General features: G+C 40.5%; 1 protein-coding gene across 2 annotated transcripts; it reads right to left on the reverse strand.

Annotated features, from left to right (window-relative positions):
• Nucleotides 1-471: 471 nt before the first annotated feature.
• On the reverse strand, nucleotides 472-25189 carry LOC134540697 (trypsin-like). 2 transcript variants are annotated; one of them, XM_063383576.1, is made up of 7 exons: nucleotides 25067-25189; nucleotides 23166-23236; nucleotides 22150-22241; nucleotides 17685-17823; nucleotides 11455-11568; nucleotides 6505-6648; nucleotides 472-1006 (listed from the first exon to the last, which is right to left on the reverse strand). In XM_063383576.1, the coding sequence occupies exons 1-7, from the start codon at nucleotides 25122-25124 to the stop codon at nucleotides 863-865; spliced, it is 762 nt and encodes a 253-aa protein (XP_063239646.1). In that variant the 5' UTR covers nucleotides 25125-25189; the 3' UTR covers nucleotides 472-862. The 2 variants fall into 2 exon arrangements, with proteins under 2 accessions (XP_063239646.1, XP_063239645.1); XM_063383575.1 differs by lacking the exon at nucleotides 472-1006 and adding an exon at nucleotides 3775-4960.
• Between the last annotated feature and the right edge of the window lie 367 nt (nucleotides 25190-25556).

Genomic DNA, 25556 nt, shown 5'->3' on the forward strand with positions numbered 1-25556 from the left:
CTAGAATCCAAAATGGCGGGCGTAACGAAAAGTGTGACGTTCTAGAATTTAAGATGGCGACCGTAACGAAAAGTGCCTCGTTTGATGTAAACCAATTTTTTTTTAATTTTTCTGGAATTTTTTGGTTAAAATTAAATAATTTCAATTTTACTGTAACGGTCAATCTTAAAGCTTCCCATCAGAGGCTTATTGGAGGCTCGTAAATGGGGAATTTAGTCGTAGAGAAAAATTTTGCACGTGTGTCTTCATAAATCTTAAACCTAACAAAATTAATGCTAAACTAGCGACTAAAATTGCAGTCTCTGTTAAGCCTATGTTTTGGGTGTGCCACCAACTTATCACTTTACTTGTGTGGCTGCGATCGTGTCCCTGAACGAATCGTGAACGAAAAGAATGTGATGTGAAATTTTATTGAAGATGGCTCCAGAACTTAAGGCGATTGGTGCATGGAAAATATTACAACAAAACTAATTTAACTGTTTATATTTATTTTTGATGCTTCTTTTAAGACATAATATACATAGGATATTTTTAATAAACTTTTTTTACTGAGTTATGTCATTTTAAATGCATTTATTTTTATTCCAAGCCAGAATTATTTAGAAAACACATAATTATGTTAATCTTAAGTATAGTTCAAGAAACGAGTGTACGAATAGGTTTCTGCACATATAAAAGTAAGAAGAAAAAATTTTCATCGTCAAAATTACAGTTTAATATTGACAATTTCCATTGATCACTGCTGGACTACTTCAGGAGCGATTTAAAGAATAAATTTAAATGAAAATGAAAACATAATTGGCAGAACACTATTGAGTTATGTATATATTTTCATATCCTTTTGTTTTTGATACGATCCGACTCAAAACACGCCCTCTGGAGTGACAGTTCTAGTGCTGCGTGTAAAACTCTCGCCGCCGGGAAGAATGTCCCCGCGACGTGGCGCTGAGGGCGGCGCTTGTCGCAACCAGGTAGTCCGGCGGAGCTCCGGTCGGCAGGCCGCAGCCTGCGGGTGGGGAGGGGGAAGAATGGGGTGTAGAGGGATGACGAGAGGAGACCGAAGAAATGAAGGGACTGTCAAGGTCGCGCTCATGGAGCTAATATACAGTAATACATCTGGAGAGCACAAGGGAAGACCAGCAGAGGATGCGAGGTGAAGCCGGGTATCGGCTTCCTACGCTGGAAGAAAATGAAAAAGAGCCAAACTCGCCTCGCGCGGCCGAGAATCCTCCAAACTAAACTCGCAACAGCTCCGAAACTATCAAAACAATCAAACTGAAAATTTTACTGGAGTATCTATAAACATTTTTCCCCACATCGCTTTAATATTTTTTTCGAAACATGAATGCTTTCATTTTTTAAAATTAAATACTTATTTACTGCCAAAAATTTTTGTAATTACGCAGAGTAAATTACAACATCGAGGAAAAATTTTTGTTTCCAATTGTAAGTGGGGGACACTAGCGTATGAAATAAGGAAGAAGCCTCAAATTTTATTTATATACCCCTTTTAACGCATTCAACCCCATACTTTTATTTTTACAGAGAGTTGAAGTGGGAATAATGTTTCAGTGGCTAACACTACCGAAATATGTCTTCGGAACGCACTTCTTTTTGTTATTATACATCTCAAAATTTATAATTTCATACACAACGTATATAAAAACGAATTCTTACTTACCTCATTTAATCTATTACAAACCTCTTGTAATATACGTGTATTAGTAGAAGAACCAACGTAACATGCAAACCTTAGGTAAACACTGGTAGAGAATTGTTTGGAATAACTGTAATGCTATGCATATACTGACAATGTAAGAAACTTCCAATTTTATTTATTGTTTGCATAAGAATTAATAATTTTAAAAAAATCATAGAATAGGCCTTTATAGACTGAAAACCTTTCACGTAGTTTCAAGTCGCGTACATAAAAGTTTTTTAATATATATAATTACCAAATATTGTTGAATATATTTAACATTTTTATACATGTTACAACACACATACAATAACATACCTATATAGTATATAAAAAGACAAACGCCAAATTTTAGCATTTTGTATTTATTTTCTCTGTGTGAATAAAATAACAGTTCTTAACGTAGTTGCTAATTCTGTACTATATTTCTAAAAAAAAAATTACGAAAACCCCTGACATCGTCACCATAACAATGATAAATTTGCAAAATAATTAAGGCACATTTTTTAATGCTACGAAGCACACTCTTAAGAGAAATGTTTTAAACTTATGTTGGGATGTAACTATACCCGATCCTTAAATGGCTAAGTAGGAACACCTACCCGGTCCGCCTGGATGGACAGTGGGAGCCAAATGTGCACCGAGACACCATATGGAGAACAACATTCCCAGGAGAAAATTTGGTCTCTGAAGATGTCTCCCTAGTAGAAGTGGACGAAATGCCTAATTCAGACGACTCGATCATGCCCCGAGGCATGCAGGGCCTGTTCCATGCCACCCGCAGCCCAGAAACAGCGATGCTGGAAACAGCAGGAAGCTCGGCCACAAGTTCGAGACGACACCGTTACTGAAACCGTTACTTTGAGGGAAACCTTAATATACCGAACACCATACCATCCTTTAATCGAGTACGATTTTCGCTTCTTAAGACCCATTTGTCTTCAAAATGCACTGTACTGTGTAAGTAATAAATCAGTCTTAAAATCAGTTAATTATTTTATCTTCCTATTTCGTATTCTAATTGAGATAAATATCAGATAAGCATGTGTTACTTGTATCACGACATCAAGGTATTATTTATCAGTAATTAATATTTCATATTATTTTTTTGTTAACTAATGTGCATATGGCAGTGCACTAGACATCACTACCTGTGTGTAGTGTTGCGTTGCACTTTTTAACGCATTAGAGTTTACATTAAATGATAAATTCAAAATTTCGTTTAAAAGTATAAATATCAACGATCAATTTAATTAATGTCCAGTATAACTCAGTCAGTAAAACATTCGGAAATATGTATAGGACCTGTTAACCTAAATATTTGTTAACAGTTAAACTGAACTAAGATGTGTTAGAGTGGTTTTTTCTCTGTCCGTATATTAGAGGTATGGAACATCAATAAATATAGTTTAAAAAACTAAAGAAACATGCTTTTAAAGATTATCAAACTAAAAAGTTAAAAATAATTTTAAAATTTAATTTATGACAATAGTATATAAGCAAAACTAGTATAAATGAGAAAAAAAGCTTGAGGCGCTTTGTGCCATGTTTTTTGTATATTAAGCGCCCCATGCTTTTTTTTCATTTATACTAGTATTGCTTATACACTATTGTCATAAATTAAATTTTAAAATTATTTTTAACTCTGGTGGTGACGACGACACACAATATCATGGACTAATGATATGAGAAAGTCTGATCATTGTCTCTGGCGCACGTGGACATCATTGGCTGAGCTTCTCCAAGCCCGCTGTCACAATCAGCTGGAGTAAACATTTACATGTACGTTTGTTCAGAAGTAATAACTCCACCAGCAAACAGACAGCGCTTTTGTTAGTCATTGGGAATTAATAGTAATTTAACGCAGAACATATTTAAGCGCACCTTCAATTGAAACACCAAACTCACTACTGCATTTAGACTCGTCCATACCAAGTGATGCGAGACTTCATAGCCTCACCTAAACAAGGGAGCATCTGCGCCTTGCTTAACTACAGTTCTATTGGTCAACAGCACAGTCAAACGTGTTCCAAAATGTAGGATCGATTAAACCATTTTAGTTCAGCATAACTTCATTTTTTATTAGTTGTTCAAGATAGTGTCAGTGCAAGTCAAGACTGTACTCCGATAACTTAATCGCTCCGTGTGTGTGAGATCTTCGTACCTGTGGTATTAATGTCTCATCATTAAAAATCAGGGGAAGGAAAGGCAGGAACAAGCTCTCTTTTGTTAACACAGCTTTACCAATATGATATGACTACAGTCATATTGCCATCCCCTGGATTATCCTTATCCATCATATCAAATCACATCGCAGTCCAAAAGATGAGAACCCACTATCCTTGGTTCTAGCCAATGAGTGTAAAATCCTGTATTTTGCAAAAGAACTTCTCGTTTTAATGTATTCCTCAAAACACTGTAAATCTTTCCTACTGTTAAGGTTAATCGCAGAACAGTAAGCACAATCGCATTGGTCTTGTAGGTAAGGAGAATAACATATCACTGACTATTTTTTTACGACGAAAAGAGTTGTGGAAAACATAAACAAACAATCAAGCGTTTCTGCGAAATACAGAAGTTCCAACCAGAGCCGTACGCAAGATATCATTTTTTTTTGGAAAGGGCGAAGGGTGAGGAGAAACAGGACTTCAAATCAAGTAATCTACCAGATGCAGATAAATCCATTACTAAAATAAAAGAGCAAATCTCACACAAATAAAGTCCGATGTCTTCCCAGGAGAAAATTTTGGATTTAAAGATCACTCATAATTTCAGCCACAAATAATTTAGGTTGGTACTGAAGTCCCAATCATAAACCATAAGATGAAACAAACCTCGTTAGCGTTTAACCACTACGAAAGTGATGGCGAAGGAGCTACCAACTTAAAATACTCAATCACCGATCGCTCGATAGGAATAAACAATGACAACAGATCGTGCAGCGCTACATATGGCATCCGTTTATTTCCTCTCGTTGGTGGGAATGTTGAATTGTTAAGGACTTGGGGTGGGGTAAGGGGGTTGTACATCTCCACACCACCCCTGCCACACACCACTGGTGTCTACGAACCAGCACAGGAGGTGGATGACGGGCAGGAGTAGAGGGAGGAGCTAGTCCTGCGTGTGACTTCTGATCCAGGATGCGAAGAAGGACGTATCGACGTAGACGCCGGGGTTCCCCTGCGAGGCGCAGGGCTTGACGGACCAGGAGACTATGCCCACCTGCACCCCGGACACCAACAAGGGGCCCCCGGAGTCCCGCTGCACACACACGGACATGAGTCACCCCGGTAGGACTCCATAGTCTCCTATACAAACATGATGGTGTCTCTCTCTGGTCGGTCAGTAAGATGCAAGATGTGCGTGAATATGATACCTTGTCATTCAGGACGTGAGGTCCTACAGTATCTTTTTCAAATGACTGCGGATTAATAATAAATAGGTCAGCAAATTTCCCTAAGATGCAATTATGAGAGGCTGGTAAAAAATTTGTGTATTCACTTCTCATCCATATACTTTATTATTGTTCCTGCTTTACACTTGTTGGAAGATCTGCACAATCATTTGGTCTGGCCTCAGGGTAGAATAAAACGTCATATGTGCCCAGACTATGTTTTCTTTCCCATTGGTTTATTTCTTAGCGAGAACATTTTTATCCTTGTTAATTGGCACTACCTGATTCGCTTACTTCTCTCCTATCTGGGCCTAGTTGGCTCACGGTCTTGGAGGAATGTGTCTAAATAACTGCGGTACAATCATAAACTTGCGACTAACGTAATGTGCGAAATGTCCTTATTTCTAATCACGGATTACAAAAACAATGCATTAACATTTAGTTTTGATTGCGAGACGGAGAAAAGAAAAAAATTGGGTCGTTCTAAATGGAAAATGTTTAGACGTTATTCCTGACATCGTGAGGCCTCGACAGAGGAGCTGTAGGCCTTCAGGAATGCTTCCAGTCATGGAGTCATCACTGGGACAAGTGCGCATCACAAACCAGGGCGAGTGGTGTAAGGGACATGAGTTCAAATTTAATATAAGGTTGTTAATTTTTTCGTAATAACATTGTTTACCGTATGTTTTCATCACATTTCGTATAGGTCAAACATCAAATGTCTCATGTCGACTCCTAGTCCATCCATCCTGATATCAGTCAACCTTTTCCCCTTGAGATTACTGCAGGAAAATGCGGGGATGATTACAAACAGACTGATCTGCCAAACTTTATACATTTAAATGTTTTCCACCACCGGACCTCTAAACCAAAAACCCATTTTAAAAATGTGCCTAAAACCTTCTTATCCAGTCCTGTTCGAACCAGGGCAGAGAAACGAATGTGACAAAAACCAATCCGTTAGCGATGATTATGTGAGGTCTGCCCAAGTGACAGAAATTAATGCTTTTGTTTTTCATTAGACTGCAGTAAGGTACACCTGCAACATACATGACTCTCTTCCTTGTGATTGGCTGTCTGCGAGACATGCTATTACCTTACTTGGACAGGTCAATTAAGAAGTAGTTCGGCTTCTGGGTTGTATCCGAGTCCTCGGCGAATAATTCACCGACTGATTCGGTCGAAATTGCAGTCGCCATCATGAGGGAGCAGTTTCCTACTGAGGTTAACTGAGGTAATCAGCAGGTAACTGCTCCCTGATGATGGCGACTGCAATGTCGACCAGAAACGTCGGTTGAATTATTCGCCGAGGACACGGCTGCTTCAGACGATGGCCGTGAAGGCCTGAGAAGTGTCTGCCCTCGTGTGGGATTGGCCCGAGTCTGACTGACGACTACCCGGGTGCACTCACCGAGCAGTGGCCCTTGCCGCCTGAGGGCCAGCCCGCGCAGAGGTTGTGCGCGTGAAGGTCCCCGGACAGCGCCTCCTGGCAGGCTGCATCGCTCAAGGTCACCACGTCCACTTTCTGCAGTAGGTCCGAGGTTGGTCCGCCCGTCTGCAACACCCGTGTGTCCTGCGCCTGATGCACTACTCCAACCCGGTGCATCACGACACAAGTCCGCATTTCAACACTCGCTGGACTGTGCCGTTCATCATAATTTTTTGGCACACGTTTTGGATTTTAAGTTTAATATTTCATTTTTAAGAAGAAATCAAAAAAATAAAGTTGCATATTTTAATTTCATTTAATTTTGATTCTATTACTGTACTCTCCGATGTAATCTTGTGCAACCCAGTGCACCTGCGCTTGTTCGCAGACCCAATTAGATACTTTTGCTGACGATTGGTTATCGCAGCATCTCGGCTGCTGTTTGCACCACATTTTCTCCCTGTAACAGCATGACTTTTCGTGCTAGCGAACGCTACCCCGAGACCTTCGCTAGCACCTTTCATTTATCGGAAGCAAGCATAGTTAAGCAGTTTGGCAGCATGTCGAGGAGCATATTACAGTCCTCTACGACGCCTCGGGACTGTCCACACGATGCTTTTCCCAGACGAAATAAGTTTTAAACCCTCTTCCCTCTTCACCCCCTGTGACTTCTTGGGAACTCCTACCCGGAGCATCGACCTCCAGTGAACCCGCGCAGGGTACATAGTCTCTCCAAGGACATACGCCCTTGTCCTACAGAGCCCTCAGCGACCTCTAGCGGTGGCAAAAGCCCCCAAACTAGCTCTGTCAATTTGTTGCGAGTGCACCCAGTGCACTCTAGCGGACGTTTCTGTGACCCTCCAGCAAGGTTCTCCTCTTGGCCGCCAGAGCGCACTACTCATCCCTCCCATAAGAGACAGCTTGTCATAATCGACTTTGGAAGCAGTCGCGGTGCGATTGCGACCTTAGTCCGCCCACGACCATGGTGAGCACGCGGCGAGCGCTTTTGCCATCTGCTTCGCCCCTTCGGGCATTTTCGGATACCTTCGGTACACCCCCGCCCTCTCAACATTTGTTCCAGGGCTGAACCCTTTTTTTTTTTAATTAAGTCACTTTCCACTCTCGCCCCGGTATTTCTGCGCGCGACCTCTTTCCGACTGGTATACGGTAATCATCGACACGGTATCTGGCAGAGATAGTCGCATTAAATAGTCAACATGCTACAAGGGAAGGAATCACTATATAAGATAGTATAATACAGCCAGCCAGAAGTAAAATTTAGAGTTATATTTTCAGTACTTTTTCTTTTATGTAAATTAAATTATGAAATTTTTTTTTATATCTACCACGGCGGTATTCGGCGAGCCAAGACACGGCACAGTCCGGAGTGACGGCATCATCCAGCCTGCTTTGGTGAGTTTTTTTTCTAGTTCACTACATTAGCCCCCCCCCCCTCCCCCCCACACACACACACGCACACCCTTTTTAGGCCTTTTTGGGCCAAAGTTTTTGGGGACTGTCTGCAAACAGGTCTTATTCGCTAGAACGGTTTTCTGTTGCAGGCAGGGTCCCAGAATAAATGCCATGAATCCAAGACTCTGTGAAACGGTTTGAAGCTATACTCCTAGATCCAGCTCCGTAGCTCTGGTAGTTTTCTCGGGAGTCTTCCCAGCTCCGTTTTCCTGCGATGGCCTAGAGACTAACGCCCTGGTCCTTTAAGGCCTATTGCCACTTTTTGATCCATCCCCAACCAAATTGTCAACGATATGTGAGTGAAAGCAAGCTTTAAAGTGTCAGCTTACGGACCGTGAGGAAGATGTGAACTTAAGTAATAGGAACTTACAAATTTATATATATCAAGACCAAACAATTGTATTGTTTTGTTTTTAAGTAATGTCTTATGATTGGTTCTAAAAGTAAATTCACTGATAACTTGTCTTTGCACATTTATAAAAATTAATATAATGTATTTAATTTCAAAATTTCTGCTAACATGTAATACGGTTTCGGGCCCGTCCGTAGTTTTCGCAGCACTTAACATTTTCTCTTATATACATATATATATATACACACATACATTAGTGTGATATGTCCATTATTGCTATTTTGAAATTTAATCTTTAACAGGAAAAGAAAATTCTAAGGAATAAACCAAGATGCCTATAGACATGTTTGTAGTATCTCTTTAACAAACAACGATCCTCTTTCCCTCTCCTGCTTTAAAGGGAAATCTAAATTAGTTTGTCTGGTTTCTCGTTGCTCCCTCTGATAGTATATTTACTGAGTCTTTTTGCTCACAAACTTCCAGTTCTTAATCAGCCTCTTGAGCAATTATATTTTATATTGTAGCACGAGAGTCAGTTACAGGACGTGATCTACTAGTGCGGCGTCACTGACTCGCTGACGCTGTAACGCCAAAGACATGTGTATAACTCGGAGACAAGCGTGTCACGATGCACAAATGATAGCCTACTCCATAGATATGTGTGTAAAGTAGAAAATGGAAGTGCAACAATAGAGAAACATTTGAAATACAGCTACATAAGTGGAACACGCCTTTATTGTTAAACTAAAGAGTTTTGCTATATTCATTATTTTTCAATGTGCGTATTTGGTGCCTTACAAATAACTACGCTGATAATTATTAAAAAGGCTTTATAAAGGCAATATTTACCCTTTATAGAAAGTAAATATTTAATTTCCTTTAATATTTATTTTGTTTAATTACACTTTATTCCGTATGTTTATATTTGTAATCTATGGTTGATTCAGAATGTAAATTTCTTAGGTTATCGTTTTGTCTATGTATTACTCTATGTTAATTTTTATTTTAAATTATTGTCAAGGATAGGATAGCAGTATTTTTGATTGAAACCACTATTAATTTAAAGATGAACAACGACAGTAATGGGTAGTAATTTTAATAGTTTTGTTTTATCAACAAACGTAAGAAAATCGGTTATTAGTAACGGGGAAAAGATTCTTTATGAACAAATTGAGACTCGATGAAGGCAACATCTAGAAATGCAACAATTTCGGCATTAAGTTAGAATGGAATATTTATAGAAGAATTGAAACTGTTTATTAATGCCAATATTGACGGAGATTCTGAAGGAACTATTAAATTTAATCAACGAAGATAAAACTCAAACGTCAAGAATATAAATAATTATTAAGAAGAGAAGTCGACGAATATCCAGATCCAAGAGATCGTCCGATGACTGTAAATTGCTTGGAAACTACGAAGAATAAATGCCGTTGATCATCCTGAAGAAAGAAGAATCCTGTCGAAGAACGAAAAGTCGCAGTTCGAGCCCGGGAAGGATGACCGTCGCGCAGTCCAGCCCAGTTGCAGCCCACAGCCCGAAGGATGGAGTCGTGACGGCGCGTATTCCTGCCGCCCGCTAGAGACCGGAGGAGCAACACCGAGTTCGCAGTCCTGATTGAGGCGAACCAAGGATCCTCCGAGAACCTACACGTCTCGTGGGTATCCTGCAGCAAGGTTTGGTCCCTTACCCCATCACCCGAAGACTCGCTGATTAAAGAAGTACCCTAACGAATTACGAGTTAAACAAGACGAACATTTTGTCACCGAACTAGAATCTTTTATGTTATCGAACATATTCTTTGTATAGAAAGACCGTGTACTTGTTCATCTTTAGCTTTATCATTAAAATCCCGGAATCGCGATCCCGAACTAAATAATATTAGATTGTATAGATGGAACTTGATATTGAAAGAACTTGTTGCTATTTTGTTTAACGGGTATTGCAAGTTACGTACCCAGTGGTCCACGCTCTGCTGGACTGAAGCTAGTTTAAAACAAATAACATACTAATAATTAACATTTTATCTTAAATATAACTTACTCTAATGAAAGAATTGTTAGAAGTTTTGAAGTCGAGAGTAATAACAAATTCCATCTGTATTTTAAAATAAATTATTTTAGTTAAATTTATTTATATAAAGCGTGATTAGTGCCTGTCTAAGTGTATTGTCACCGTCTGCATAAGCATTACACGCAAATATAAATATTACATTTGAATTTGTTTACACGTTATTACAAGATCTAGTCACGAGTTTAGTATTTAACATACTTTCGACACACTGTAATTTGACTTTCAGACTCAAACTTCTAGACACAATTCTTAAAACTGAGAGAGGTAGGCTAGAGAAACTGAAATTATTAACTACATTAAAGAATTTCAATATTTTACACTAGCTGACTCTACAGTTTTTGTACGACCAACGTGGGGCTTTCGAAAGGTTAGGAAAAATAGATAGATGAGTTTTAACACGAAGTCTGCAGAATTGGTAGTATCAGAATTAGTATTGGTATATGAAAGGTTATTGCCTACGAGGAAATACCAAGGACTATAAGATAGGAACACGTAGAAGAAAATACCTACAGCTTATATCTAAAAAAACTTATCTTTAAACGAAAACGGTAATAATTTTGCCTTTGATACGGTTTTGTCCAGGGAATTATTTGATAATATTTTGAATTTTGTAGCTTTAACTTTTTGAATATTTTTGGTTTTGGATTTTTAAAATATGTTTATATCTTTGAAAATTATAATTTATTAAAAAAGTTGGGTTTTTGTCTTTTATGTACACAGGATCACGGAGTCCATCCTGGAGGTCGTTGAACCTGCGAACTTATCGCGCACCTAGTTATAGACATAGTAACAAGATGGGAAGATGTGGACAAGCTCTCACATCAGGGGCGCACATCTGTAGGATTCGCAAGGGAGAAGTATTTTTGGGTGTTTTTTAACCGACTCAAGTCATCTCTTGATGGATGCCATGCAATAAGCAGAAAACTATAAAATTAAAAAAAAAAAAAAAAATCCATAAAACGTAGTTCTGAAGTCCGCGTTTCTCAACCCCCTCTCACAGTCACTATCTACCCCTCGGCGAGGGGGGACTCACGTAGAGCAGCCCCCAGCCCACGACGGTGGCAACCACCCCTCCTGGAGTGTGCTGGACCGCCGCTGGGAGCGCCACTGTCCGGACACTGGCCGACATCGCGAGCGGGCTGGCCAGCTGGACACACGGACACACACGGACACCGGTTAGCGCTGCGATGTGCGGTGGAAAACACTCATTTCACATGTTATTGTAACATCTTAGCTCTCAGCATACGGCATTTGCTAGCAGTAATGTTGTGACTCAAAACGCTTATACACTGTGCTTCTATCTGTGGCAGATGGCGCGAAACAATGTTCACAAAACCAAGGGAAACTTTTTTAAATTACTTTTTTATAATGAATTTGGAACAAAATGGGCAATATTTTAATTAAATTATTTGTTGAAAATAAGATACAAAGCCGGATTTTAGTAATTTTTCAAGTCTTTTCGCTTCCAAATGAGCCGATTCATGATATAGTTTAATATTTCTCCACAAATCAAGTGATCCGAAATTGGCCGAAGCGGCTCCGAAAACGAATTCTACCGAATTCTACCGTTCTTCGCTTGTTCGCAGGCTCAATTAGATACTTTTGCTGACGATTGGTTATCGCAGCATCTCGGCCGCAGTTTGCATCACGTTTTCTCCCTGTAACGTTATGAATTTTCGTGCTAGCGAACGCTACCCCGAAACCACCGCTAGCACCTTTCATTTCTCAGAGGCAAACATAGGTAAGCTGTTTTGCAACACATTGAGAAGCATATAACAATCCTCAGCGACACTTCGGGACGGTCCACATGACACCTTTCCCAGACGACATAGCAAGTTTTGACTCCCTTCCCTTTCCCCCCCCCCCCCCCCCCCTTGTGGTTTCTTGGGAACTTCAACCCAGAGCATCGACCTCCAGTGAACCCGTGCAGGGTACTTGGTCTCCCCAAGAACATACACCCTTGTCCGACAGAGCCCTCAGCGAGTCGGCAAAAATCCCTATCCTTGCTCTGTAATGCCCCTCGTGCCTCGAAATTATATATTATAATTTAACAAAAAAACCTTGGAAACTGCTGGGATCAAAAATATTAAGCAATTTAAAGTTATTCACCAGAGGTGGCACGAGGTGGAGAACAAGATAATTTGGAACTCCCTACACACAAGCAACATGGGAGTTAGTGGATCGTTAACGTGAAGAAGATATATGATAAATAAATACACTACATAAGTAGTTTGGTCTATAGGTTTGCCTGGTTTATTATGGATAAGTTGTGTATTCGTTTTATTCTGATATCACAATCAAGATCTTAGTATGTAACAAAATATGGGGGCGCCCCGGGATTATTTAAAACAACACATATTTAACTTAAACAACGAACGATTACATAAACAAAAATTTAAAAATTAGAAATATCACACCAAAATTTGATTTGCCCAATGATAATTTAGATAATTAGCTTCCTTGATTCTACATGTTCTGGAGGATTAAGTTCTTAAATCACTGGTCGCTGGTAGGCTACTGATTCTTTTAATGTAGATTGTAGATAGAAAGGGGAGAGATGTTTATTTTATATTATCACCCGGGTCTTCATGGTAAGACGTCGGGCCGGGAAAAATCTCTTCTAAAGGGAGTCGGAGTTCGAGGCCCAGGACTACGAACTGGGAGCAATTTGTCTCTCCAGCACTTCGACCCTGTCTGAAACACAAGTCAAATTCAAAACGAATTAGACCTGCTTCCAGACAGTCATACACAGTCGGCGCAAAAGGCCAACAAATGGGAATTTAAGGGAAAAAAAGGCCGGATTACTCACCAAACAGGGTGTAGATTTCGGAGCTCACGGAGTGTCTCGCGCCGACATCAGGATGCCGCGGATCGAGAAATCGCGGATGCGCGAGAGAAACCAAATTTTAGGAAAATAAAAAAATCTTAAACTTTAAATATAAACATGACTTGAACTAATTACTACTACTGACTGGCTACTGTACAAATGGGATCACATCCCTTAGAGCAACTGACTACATCTCTTATGCACACGAATTCGCCGTTCCCGCGAAAAGCCTCTTAGCGCAGAGGATGCCGAGAAAACATGGTCAGTAGCTGAGGTCAGAGTACTGAGTGCCCCGATCGCAGACAAGGCGCATTTTCGCACACTCGCTCTCCAACAAACAGGCGCCCTGACGCCATGTTGACTGCTGGACTCCAGCCAGCGAGCATCAGACCTCCGGTCCTACAATATTGTCACGCGGTAAAATTTTACGGGAAGGGTTTATTGAACTTGGCTTTGCACAAGTAGTGCTTTGTGAGTCCGCTTGAGTTCCTGATGCTTGCTTGCGACAATCGGGTGTTGCATTTTGTCTTCCTGGCGTGGTAGATTGCTAATGCTCTATGTTTTTCTGGGGCGGTGGCGTGATTAGCCACCCGCGGGCGGTTGCGACATTGTGGCCTGGAATCTCCGGGAGCGTTGGCCAATCTGGTCGTTTTCGCTGTGTTGTTGTTCTCGCGCAGGCGCATGCGCCTGACCTGCTGGTGTTGGTGTCGCAATCTGGCGGAAGAAATGCGAGTCTGGCATGACCGGTGGAGAGGGGATAGCGTCGGTTGTCGGCATGGTGGTTGTGTTGTGAAATTGCGGCCTGGATTTTTGCTTTCGCCTGGAGTGTTCTCAATGTGATGACGATGTGAGGGGGAATTAATAAATGGGCCACCCTGGGTGCGCCCGGGGTGGATTATTCTCGGTGAGGTGTTTGAGGACTGTCGGAGCCCCGGCCTGGAGGGTAGCTGCGTGCCGCCGTTCGGAGAAGGTGTTGTAAGTAATGGCGAACTCGTAATTCTCCTTAACCTCGTGTAAAGTATGTAGGCGTATTTAAAATTTTGTTATGATGGCTTTACTTTTTGATTCTTTCCAGGAGTGCAGGCAGTTTGGAATCCAGTAATCGTTAATTTTAGCCTAAGGATGGGTCGTGGTGTGAGTTGAGATTAATCATGTTATTTTTAAATTTAATACTCGTGCTAAGAAGAGGATATATATTGTTTATTTATTTCCAATAAGTATTTATTTATTGATTTATTGTGAACAGAGTAGTTTTACATTCTTTACATACTTTATTTATTTATGTGTTGGTGTTAGTTTACCAGAAATAAAGCTAAACGATGTGGGCTAAATAGTACTTTTTTTCAGTCAGCACCCTACACCCCCAGTCCCAAGGAGGTTAGACATTCCTGTGTCAGCTCTACTGATACCATCCCCCCCCCCACCAATTTATTTTTTATTTTTTTTTGAAATCTTAAGATGTTATTTTATTATTTTTATTTTGAGTGACATTTTGCAGATCTTGACGGAGACCGAGGGCCTCCACGAAAATATTTATTAACGTTTGGAATAACATTTAAATTACTAAGTATGAACAGATAACTATATAGAACTATCGTTCTGGACTTTAAGCACTTACATTGGGATTGTTTGTGTCTCTTTGCACTTTTTTAATTGATTTTGGTTATTTATATTAAATGAAACCTTTAATAATCTAATTAGGGCCGGTCCGTATTTTTAACATATCAGAGAGCCTTTTTTACATTATTTAATTATAATATATTTAAACGCATTTTAATACCTCTTAAATATCTGTCTCTCATTCAACTGTAATAAGTTTTGTCATTTAAATAAATATAGAGTAATTATATTCAGACGGAATCTCACCTTGTTTCTGTTAATTCCTCATGTCCTTGTGAAACTAAAAGGTCCACTGTTACATCAGTGTGTAATGTCAATGGTAGTATTTATGTATTTAATCTTATTTACCTACACTGCCCCACCGTAAAACTGGGGAGCTGCATATGTCTAATACCAGAGTGTAGCTAGCTAAGATGGTGGTGCAGGTCAATCGCAGGCCTGTCTACACATAGTCACACAGACCCTGAGGACCTGCATATGTCTAGTACCAGAGCGTAGCTGACTGTATTGTTGGTACAGGTAACTTGCCAGCCTGTCCACATGGAGTCACACAGAGTGGTATTTTACTACTGGATGTTGGTCGTCATGGGCAGTGGCCTGGTTAACGGGGCAAGTCACACAAACTCACACCCCCAGACATCTAGTCAACAGTGGAGTACAGTGGGTCAGGGTCAGGGGTTTCTTCTTGCCACTGAATTTTGACCATCATGGGCAACGGGCTGGTTAGCTGGGCACGACACACACCTAGTCCCAAAACCTCACACCCCAGACATCCCAGACATTAGTGGTGTATAGTGGGTCAGGGTCAAGGGGGGTTTATTGCCACTGGATGTTGGCCATCATGGGCAGTGGGCTGGTTAGCTGAGCATGACACATCCAGTCCAGCAACCTTACACCCCAGACATCTAGCCTACAGTTGAGTACAGTGGGTCAGGGTCAGGGGTTTCTTCTTGCCACTGAATTTTGGCCGTCATGGGCACCGGGCTGGTTAGCTGGGCACGACACACACCCAGTCCCACAACCTCACACCCCCAGACATCCCAGACATTTGTGGTGTATAGTGGGTCAGGGTCAAGGGTGGTTTATTGCCACTGGATGTTGGCCATCATGGGCACCGGGCTGGTTAGCTGGGCACGACACACACCCAGTCACACAACCTCACACCCCCAGACATCCCAGACATTAGTGGTGTATAGTGGGTCAGGGTCAAGGGTGGTGTTATTGTCACTGTATGATGATGGACAAGTTCAAGTGCTAACACTCGTTTCTTTTAGTGATGTCTTCAATAGGGCCACGGCTTGAGGCAATCCAAACAAAAAGCACAAAACAGCAACTGAACTGACCTAAACATCGGGGATGTTGTAACGTTGATGTGTGGTGTGGAAGTATGTAGGTATTTGTTTGAAAGAGCAAGTGGAAAATAAGGAGTTTTCTGAGAAAACAGTCCTGCTCATGGTAACCAGTATTCTGACCAATGTTCTGAACACTTGTACTCGCCTTTCATTCTGAATAACTAATGATTCAAAACTAAAACTTTTTCTCTCGCAGAAGATAACTAATGAAAATAATGTTTGAGACTTAATAAAACACTGTTATACCATGGTTATATTGTTGGTGCTTGAACCTGCCTTTCCTTGGTCTATAGTCTCAAGGCAAACTGATTATTAGTTTATGAAACATTAACACAACTTTCAAATCCATGCATGTATATACAATAAGCTACTGATAAATCAATTTCCTTCTGGCAGCCCAGCACATGGATAATCTAACTATAGTTCCATACTTTATATGATAAAACTGTTAGTGGTTTATGCTGTGTGTCTTCATTTGGGGGATGGCATGAAATGCAAGTTATTCCATATACTTCTATTTCTGAGGTGGTATATGAATTCAAAACCCAAGGGGTGTAAGTCAGTATGCTTGCTCTCACACTACTGAAACTTTCACATTAATTTTAAAAAAGATCTACTTATATACGCTGCAGTGCGCAGTGCTTATCACATACTGACAAAAACGCCTTGCGAAAAACAGGAGAGAACAAAGACTTACTGAAGTCTATAGCTTGATAACAATAATAGAACTTGTGAAATTGGTGCTATTTTATGGTACTAGCCCATACTCCACACATCTGTACACAAACAAACACATGTATTTCATTAATAACCATACAATTTAAGTGTGCTCTTTGATAGATAAAAATAAAACAGGTGCTCCATTATTTGTACTGTGTTGTATATATTCGATTCTATATCCTTGAACATAAACTTCGGCTCTCCAACACCTAACTCGTAGAGTGCTCTAGGAGCCACTCTTTAAACTAAACGACACTAGTGCATGCAGAATTATCTACCAAAACCTAGCACAACTAAAAGTGACGATGGAGTCACGAGTCTAAAACCAGACTGCCACGAACCAAACAAAGTAGAGACATGTTACAAACAAACCGTGTGAAGAATTCCCAACTCGTCACACCCTGATAAAACTTTACAATACATAATAAATCCTTTTAAAGTGCTCGCTGGTCGATAACAATGTCATTGCATTTGACAAGTTACACGTGTTAGGGTAACCTCATCTCCTCTTTGATAATAACTGCCTCAGGGTCGTCAAGGACTTGTAGTCCAGTCAACATGAAGCAGTTGTATGTGTGAGCTTCCAATTTGCTGTGCTACAAATTATAATTAGACAAATTATTGTGGTCCTAATAGTTAAAAAAAAATAATTGCCCAAAACATGAACACAGCTGGTCAGAGCCTGTCAAAACTTCTCCCGAAATGAAAGAGCTATAAGTGCACGACAAAGAAGCATGCTCTCACCTTGATGACGGCGATGTCGTACTTTAACTCTATCCTGTTGGAGAAGAGATTGTGCATGGTGAAGTACGCTGCTTGTCGGCGCACGCCTGCTTGTCTCAGATCCGCCGTGCCCGCAAGCACCGACAGTTGCTCGGCCAACCTGAAGCACACTCGCCCACTGGTTCCGCAGCGCACAGACGTGCCCCATTCGACCGCGAGGGGTAGGGTCCGGCCCACCACTCCAGTACACGTGGACACACACAAGCAACATGACAAGGAACAACGTCTCGTTAACACACGTTGCTTGAGACGATGATGCGTGAAGCAATAAGAATGTAGCAGAGGCGCAGTGCAATGGGTGGGAGTGAAAATTTACTGGATCCAATATCCAATGCAAATCACAAATGAACAACAAAGAACACCAGAGAGAATTATGAAAAACTGTGTCTTGTACAGAGACCTTGTTGTAGTAGGGAGATGCGGTGTCAAAATACAAAACAGCATAAACCATAGTAATAAAACAGACACTAACCATTTAACTATAGAATCAAGTATCCAATAATAAGATATGTAACTAACATCATACTTCAAACACGATTCAAACATTATGGAAGATAGCTAGAGAATTATAAGTTTGTTAATGTAGACCAATTCATCAGCGATTGTAAAAGCCAGCATAATTTTAACACAAAGAAATTATAAATATAAACATCATGTAAGTATATTCAAAGCATATCATGAACGTAAGACATAATGCAATCTCTAACTTGAGTAATAGAAAGAATATGTTCAGTGTAACGGGATTCCAATTTCTCACGAGACTCATATAATTAACAATAAAAGCAACATAAATTCATGCCAAGAACATTTCAAAGCTGATTATACGTACGAACGTATGCATTTACTCACACTAAAGTCATTAACTATCAAGAATGAGCTTTTGTAATGTAGTAATAAAAAACTAGCAAACAAAACTAGCAAACACTATTATTTAATATAACAGTGAAAAATTATTATTTGCGCCCAATTTCTTCCAGTAAAAGTGCTACAAAAACTACACACACACATTTCAAACACGTTTTGAAAGTGGACAAGGCACACAAGGTGACATCCCAACTCTAAACTCCTAAGTAAAATGGGACAAAATGCGATCCAAATCAGGCGCACAAGGCGAAGGCCTGAACAAGAGAGCAAATGGGCCACCAAACAAACATATATCAAAGCTAGTGAGAAGTTAAGGAGATGTCTCAAAGCGCACGGGACACATTACGATCATGCACATTCCAAGACAAGGTTCGTCAAACAATGAACCCTTAGGGAAATGCTAAAGCATCATAGTGCTCCAAGAGACACTTTTTTAAAATTCAGGAGTTGATAACCCAGAAAATCAAATCAAATCTCAACGGCAATATGCACTGGAACATTAATTCGAAGGGTCACCAGATGCTTTATGAAAACAATGACGAAAATTACACACAATTGACACTATCAAGCATGGCCGGGAGTTCCCATCGCAAGGACTCGTGCTACTTACAATCATGTGGGAGCTAAGGACGAATACTGAAGTATGAGCACCGCCCAGGAACGATAACCAATCTTATACTCCGCGGAAAATGCAGAAACGCCTGCGCAGTGTGTTAGAATGAGGGGGGAGAGGGAGGGGTGATAGAGCAACCAACACAGAAAGAGAGTGGGAAGGGGTGGGAAGTATGTGAACAGTGACTGGTGCCTACTGCAAAATCCACACATTTTATAAATAAAAAAATCCCAAGTCTGGTTTTCCAGGAATTGTTAAATGGTTAGCTTCCGTTGCACTCAACCTATGTGGGAGATTGCAGCATAGCCTATCTTCCTTCGAAGCCATCAGACAACAAACAATTGACAAAAACTCAAGAAAACTGAAGCCGATTAGCGACAAGTCCAGTCGACTACAACTAACATAGATAAGAGCAAGGTGATTTTACATTAAAACCCAACGACAGTGGGAAGCTGGTGCAAAGCAAAAATATAAAGCATTAGAAAAAATACCAAAAATAGAAATAGAAATACCAAAAAAAGAATTTTATTCATGCAAGCTTATAAAATTTTATAAAAGTTTACAGCTTATAAAACAGCTTTTGATTCTTATTGGGGCAAATTTGAATGCGTTCCCGCGGGAAGTGAAATAAATACAATCATTTACACATATAAAACAAGGTAAGCAAGAGTAAAGCAGACATGGTGGCAAAGCGCTGTAAAATAGCAGAACAAGTAATATGGGCCACTAGGCGAAAAAACTGAAAGCAGAATCTGAGAGAACTTATAATGCGGCTTGACAATAAGTGCCCAATTCCATCGTGGCATGCCCATATACAGTCGCAGAAATGTCACAACATGCTACGGGCAGTACTCGGCGTGAGCAAAACAAACCCAAATCAAATGACCTGAAGGGTCCAACATTGGTGGCGATTACATTTAACAGGGCAGCAATAAATAATGAAGGCGCGGCAACAACGCGCAAGCAAGAACAATACCTAAGTACAGACGTCAAGTTTCACAGCCGAGTACATACCGGAACGCAGAGCCACCGCCGCAGTGACAGCCTTCGAGTCCAGAGACCGAACGACTGCGAGGAGTACGCTAGGGGCTGGGCTATATATAGGCCGGGTAAACACTCTGACAGAGATCTCTGATGAGGTGGTGGGGAAGGGAGCAAGAGGGGGGTAGGAAGGGGAAGTTGGATAGGGTGGGGAAAGGTGGTGTGGTGAGGGGAAAGGAGGGGTAGGAATGCTGCACATTGGCGAAAAACGGAGCAACTGCTTCAAAACGATGCCACACAATCATTGGGCCTGCCGAATACCTTCACCTCCATACATGACACACTTATTTACTGTGCCACCAGATAAAAGGTCTTTCAGTGCTACCACTAAAAATCTTACTGTGCAGTGTGTGGTCATGTGACTTGTATGTTTTCCCTTCATACGTGTGTCGTCGCCTGGCCGACTAGCCCCTGAATGATAGTATTTCGCCGGCTACTCAGTATTCGGTAGAGGGGGGTTCGGGCCGCGTGGCCAAGGGACTTAGTCACCAGGATAGCAATTGACACACTCGAAGACAGTTTCCAAGTTCTTTATATACGGTAAATCAAACCCTTTACAAAGGGCTGCCGCGTTTCCGCCTGTGACTGATTCTGTAGGGTGAAGCCCGGTTCCGCGCACTGATACTGTATGGGAAAAAATGTGACGTCCCGTTCGTGACGAGCAATACCCGCGCCGCTAAGACTTGAACTCTATGTGACTCGCCCCTTAAGCTGAATGACCGACCTGACAACACGGTGCCCGGGAGGGCCCGTAAATTACCGTGCAAACGATGGCGAAAATCCAGTCCGCAAACAGAACTCCGCGACTCGTGAACCACCGGAGAAAATAACGCACGCGAGAGAAGTGACTGACTGCAAGCCGCGACTGAATGACGAGGTGACACACTCGCCTAAATGACAACACGACTGTAAGATAGGAATTACTTCGTCTCGGCAAGGCCTGGACTCCAGCGAGACACTGCGCCCGTTCTCTCCGTCTTGGAGCGATGCCGCAGATATGTGTGCTGTCTCCAGCGCCCAGCTGCCGACTACCTACCTCCAGGGTCTCCACAAGGAAAAAATATTTCGTACCAACTTAGGCGAGAAAAAAGTACTAGATTAGAAAAAAAAGTACTAAATTATAATTTGTTATGGTTTTTAACAATTTAGGAAGTTATTATGACATTGCAATGCTCAAACTTAAATATCACACCACACACACATACATTCCATAGTTTTTTTTAAAAATAATTACGCTTAATAATAAAACATATTTGAGTTACAATAATATTATTATATTAAAGAAAAATGTACTAGATCTGTACTAAACCACTAATAAAGTTATAAAAGTACTAGATCTAGTACGAAAGTACTAACTGTGGAGACCCTGCCTACCTCCCCGCCTCGCACGACCCAGCGCCCGCATCCCCTCCCCTCCTTGGAACCCAGTGGAATACGCTGATTGGTCACAGGCAGAAGCCACGTCTTTAGCGCCCGGTGAACACATGAGAACTTATTACACAATTACACTTCAAATAATAAAATACACAAGTTACAATAAGTAATGTTAAAAAATATATACAACAATTCGTCCCGTCCAGTAATTAAGTATTTACATTAATTTTCACTGGCGCGTGAACCACTCCCCCAAGCCACACAACACTGTCGTCGCACACGCAACACAGGGCAGGAGAAGGCGTTGGCGCGGCATAACGGGCTGTGCGAGCTGGGTCGACACCTGAGTAGACGTCTCGTGAATGGACCACCGTTAGCATGACACCCAGAAGACCTTTAGCCTTTGGTGTAGGGCTTTGAAATCGACACTTGCACCAGACAATGAATAGTATGCCATTAGAATAATATGCCTAGTCTGTATGCCAAGCGTGCCGCAAAATGTTTGGAGTGATGCAATATTTGGCCCCAACTTACCTTTTTTCCAAGCAGTGAGCGGCTGTGAGTATCCAGTCCTTGTTGACGATGGTACCGCCGCATAAATGGGTGCCTTCCATCTGTACCGACACCTACCGACAACGTGAGGTCCTGGCTTTCAAATAGATCAGCAGAGACCAACAGCACACACTCTGTTTTAAGAAACCTTTATATTTATATGTGAGGATGGCTGTTATTTAGCGAGAACGTTTGCTGCCAAGATTTTCGTCAAAACTTTGGACTAATTTTAAATTCTATGTTTAGTACAATTAAGTTTCACATAGTCATAGTCTAACAAGTAACGGATTATCAATGCTACAGCTTTTGAATTCTTGTTGGTTTGGTTAAATGCATTATAAGTTTTTATCGCCGTTGTGAGCCAATGTGTAAAGATACCCTTTATGGTCATTTGTACTATACTTTGAAGATCAAATAGCAGACAATTTTTCTTTAATGATTGTCAGAATTGGCTGACTGTTAGTATTAGACTTTACATTTATTGATACAGAGATCAATAAACTAACTGAACGAATATTTGGGGGGTTGTTCTGTAAAAATCAGAAATATTCACAGAATTTTTTTTTGATACAATGAAGTTTCAAATGTTTATACATTTTGTTCCTTCTGCTATTTTCTCAGTTTATGTGGATTATTCTGGGACAAAACGTCAGTCTAATTATTCGCGACCCTTAAAATAAGGTCATATTTGCTTAAGTATGAATAGGATTGTGGTGTCTATGTTGTTGCAGTTGAATTCTTTCTTTCCTTGTGACAAATGTTTCTTTGATAGATTTTTAGGTGTTTTCCGTTGGTTTCTTGTCCTTCAAGACACGTCAAATAATATTTATTTAGTTATTCACTCCATGAAAAGTTTTCAATTTTGATTATATCCTAATGCTATTCATTCTGTGTTTTCGTGCCAGGATAGATTTTACCCACATATTAATACTTTACAGATTGCCCATTGGCACTGATATGGTCCAAGTAGTTTAACATATGATGCAGTAAATTCTTACCATAAAAGGAAACTCCCCCTCAGAAGCTTCTGTTCCATTTACTATTCGGGAAGATATCTCTGTAACTCCACCTAGAAATTGAGGAAAGTGTAAATGAATAAAGCTAATAATGAATAATATAATAATAGGTTTTAATATATTTATACGAGTAGAGTAAATTGGAGAATTCTGGGACAGTTCATGGTGCTAAGATGTAAGGGGATAAGTAACCTTCTGCCATCTTATATTTCAGCAAACATTGACTTATAAGGTGGCGGATGTAACGTCCTTATCCAAGATGGTGAAATATTTTATTAATAATTGATTAATTAATTAATTTTATTAATTTTTAATTTTTTTCCCGAATTTGTTGCATAAAAAATGCGGATTTTCAAGATGGCAGCCTTAAATAAAAGTGCAACGGTGACATCATAATTAAAAATGGCGGCCCTGACATCCTAAAGATAAAAGTCATGACCTCGGCGGCTTAGTGCGGCTTGCTCATGGAGAATTTAAGCTGTTTTGAGGAATTTTCAAGACGTTAACATTTTCGAGGAATAAAACGGACAATTTTTTTGCTCAAAACCAGAATTTTTCCCTTTAAAATAGGAAATTTTTTATTTTTCTGATTTTTTAAGATTTTATGGTGGATTTTTTTCGCTCAAAAACCGGTAATTTTGGTGGACTTTGGTGAATATTGGTAAGTTTAGCGGACTTTAGAGTAATTTTAGGCAAATTTTAAGGTACAAGTTCAAGGTCAAATGTTAAGGTCAAGGTGATCCAATATGACTGCCGTGACGTCAGTATCCAAGATGGCGGACATCGGCTCCGGCTCAACACTCATAACCCAGGCGCCCGACATACTAATAGCACATATATAATGTTTTATACATGAAAATAGCGTCTTTAAATTTGTAAATATCAATGTTGCACGATCTTTGCTATAGACATGTTGAATTGTAACGTAAATATTGTAGTTTTCCGGGCTCTCAGATTAAAGTAGAATAATAGCCCTGTGTTCTCTAAGTTGCTGGCATAGCTGTTTTCTCGTATTTCATAAAATAATATTTTTGGAGCACATAAATTTACGTATATATAGTTTTTGCGTGAGGGCTTAAGTTATCAAAGTGTTAAAGAATCATCCGCTGTTTAAGTTTTCAGCTGGCAAATAATAAGACATAATAAAATGGGGAGGTTTGTTTTATAAAATGACAGGCCACGCATTTGTACAGTTTGTTCTTTCAGCGTGGTCGTGTACCTGCTGAGTAGAGACAGTAGCCGGGCACCACACCTCAAAATTTGCTTCCACTCAGAAATTTCATTTTTTTGACGTGATAACGTATTATAAATCGAATAAACGCCGGCTGCACGCACGAAAAGTTGTCACGTTCCACCTGAGCCGAGCGTGCAAGAACCGGCCAACTACCATGCGAGAAAATCTTCTATAATATCAAACAGGTTAAGGCGTTTTTTTTAACTAATTGTTCGTGATTATATTTTAAAAAATATATTTAAATTAGATTTTGCAAAAAAACTGTAAATAATATTTGAAAATTTTAAAAGTATGCAATTTTAAATCAATGTTTTCTTATGACGTTATCACGTAAAATTATGGCCCGTAAACCGACTTTACAGACAACCTCTCCCCTTTTTTTTTTCTAAAAAGCAACCTTTGCCACAACATATCTATTGTTTTTTTTTTATGTTTACATACACGTTGCCGTAAAGGAGGCGAGCACATACGGAAGCCCAAAGTTTCAGATTCACGTAGTTTTTGTGATCACGTTCATGGGATTGATATTTGTTTAATAAATGGTGTGTTGACGTATCCCTCTTGTTTTAAGGGTGTAGGTGACAATTGGCACGTCAACAGGCACTTGTTCACATGGTGCCGCGCTCTCTGCTGTCGCTGGCTTACTTACCTGCTGCGAGGGTAGCGGCGCACGCTACCAGTAGCGAGCTCGCTACTCGCAGCTTCATCGTCTCCCGGTAGCTCGCAGCTTGCGAGGGTCTCCCAGGAAGAGACCGCTCTTAGACTCCTGTGTAACGCATTACCGAACCCCCTCAAACTTATCACCGGAATTAATTACTGCCACGTTCGCACGCTTCGACGCGCTTTGATGATGCCCGAGGTATTCCCCCATTTCCTTTGATGACTCTGATCTCATAAACAACCTCGTTCAGCGTTTGACGCCGAACAATGAGACCACGTTGACAGTGCTATTGTGTGTACGTTATGGCCCTGAAGTTAACCACGCCATTCTAAATGCTAGTATCCCAAGCGCTAAGTCGGAATGGCGAATTAATTTTCACCTTGGAAATCGCCCAAGCAGAAAACGTTTCCACCGTAAATGTCTGTCTTCAAAGATAACACAACCACAACAATCGGTTTCCTTTGCTTACAATTATCTT

The sequence above is a fragment of the Bacillus rossius genome, chromosome 17, assembly GCF_032445375.1.
Source record: "Bacillus rossius redtenbacheri isolate Brsri chromosome 17, Brsri_v3, whole genome shotgun sequence".
NCBI lineage: Eukaryota > Metazoa > Arthropoda > Insecta > Phasmatodea > Bacillidae > Bacillus > Bacillus rossius.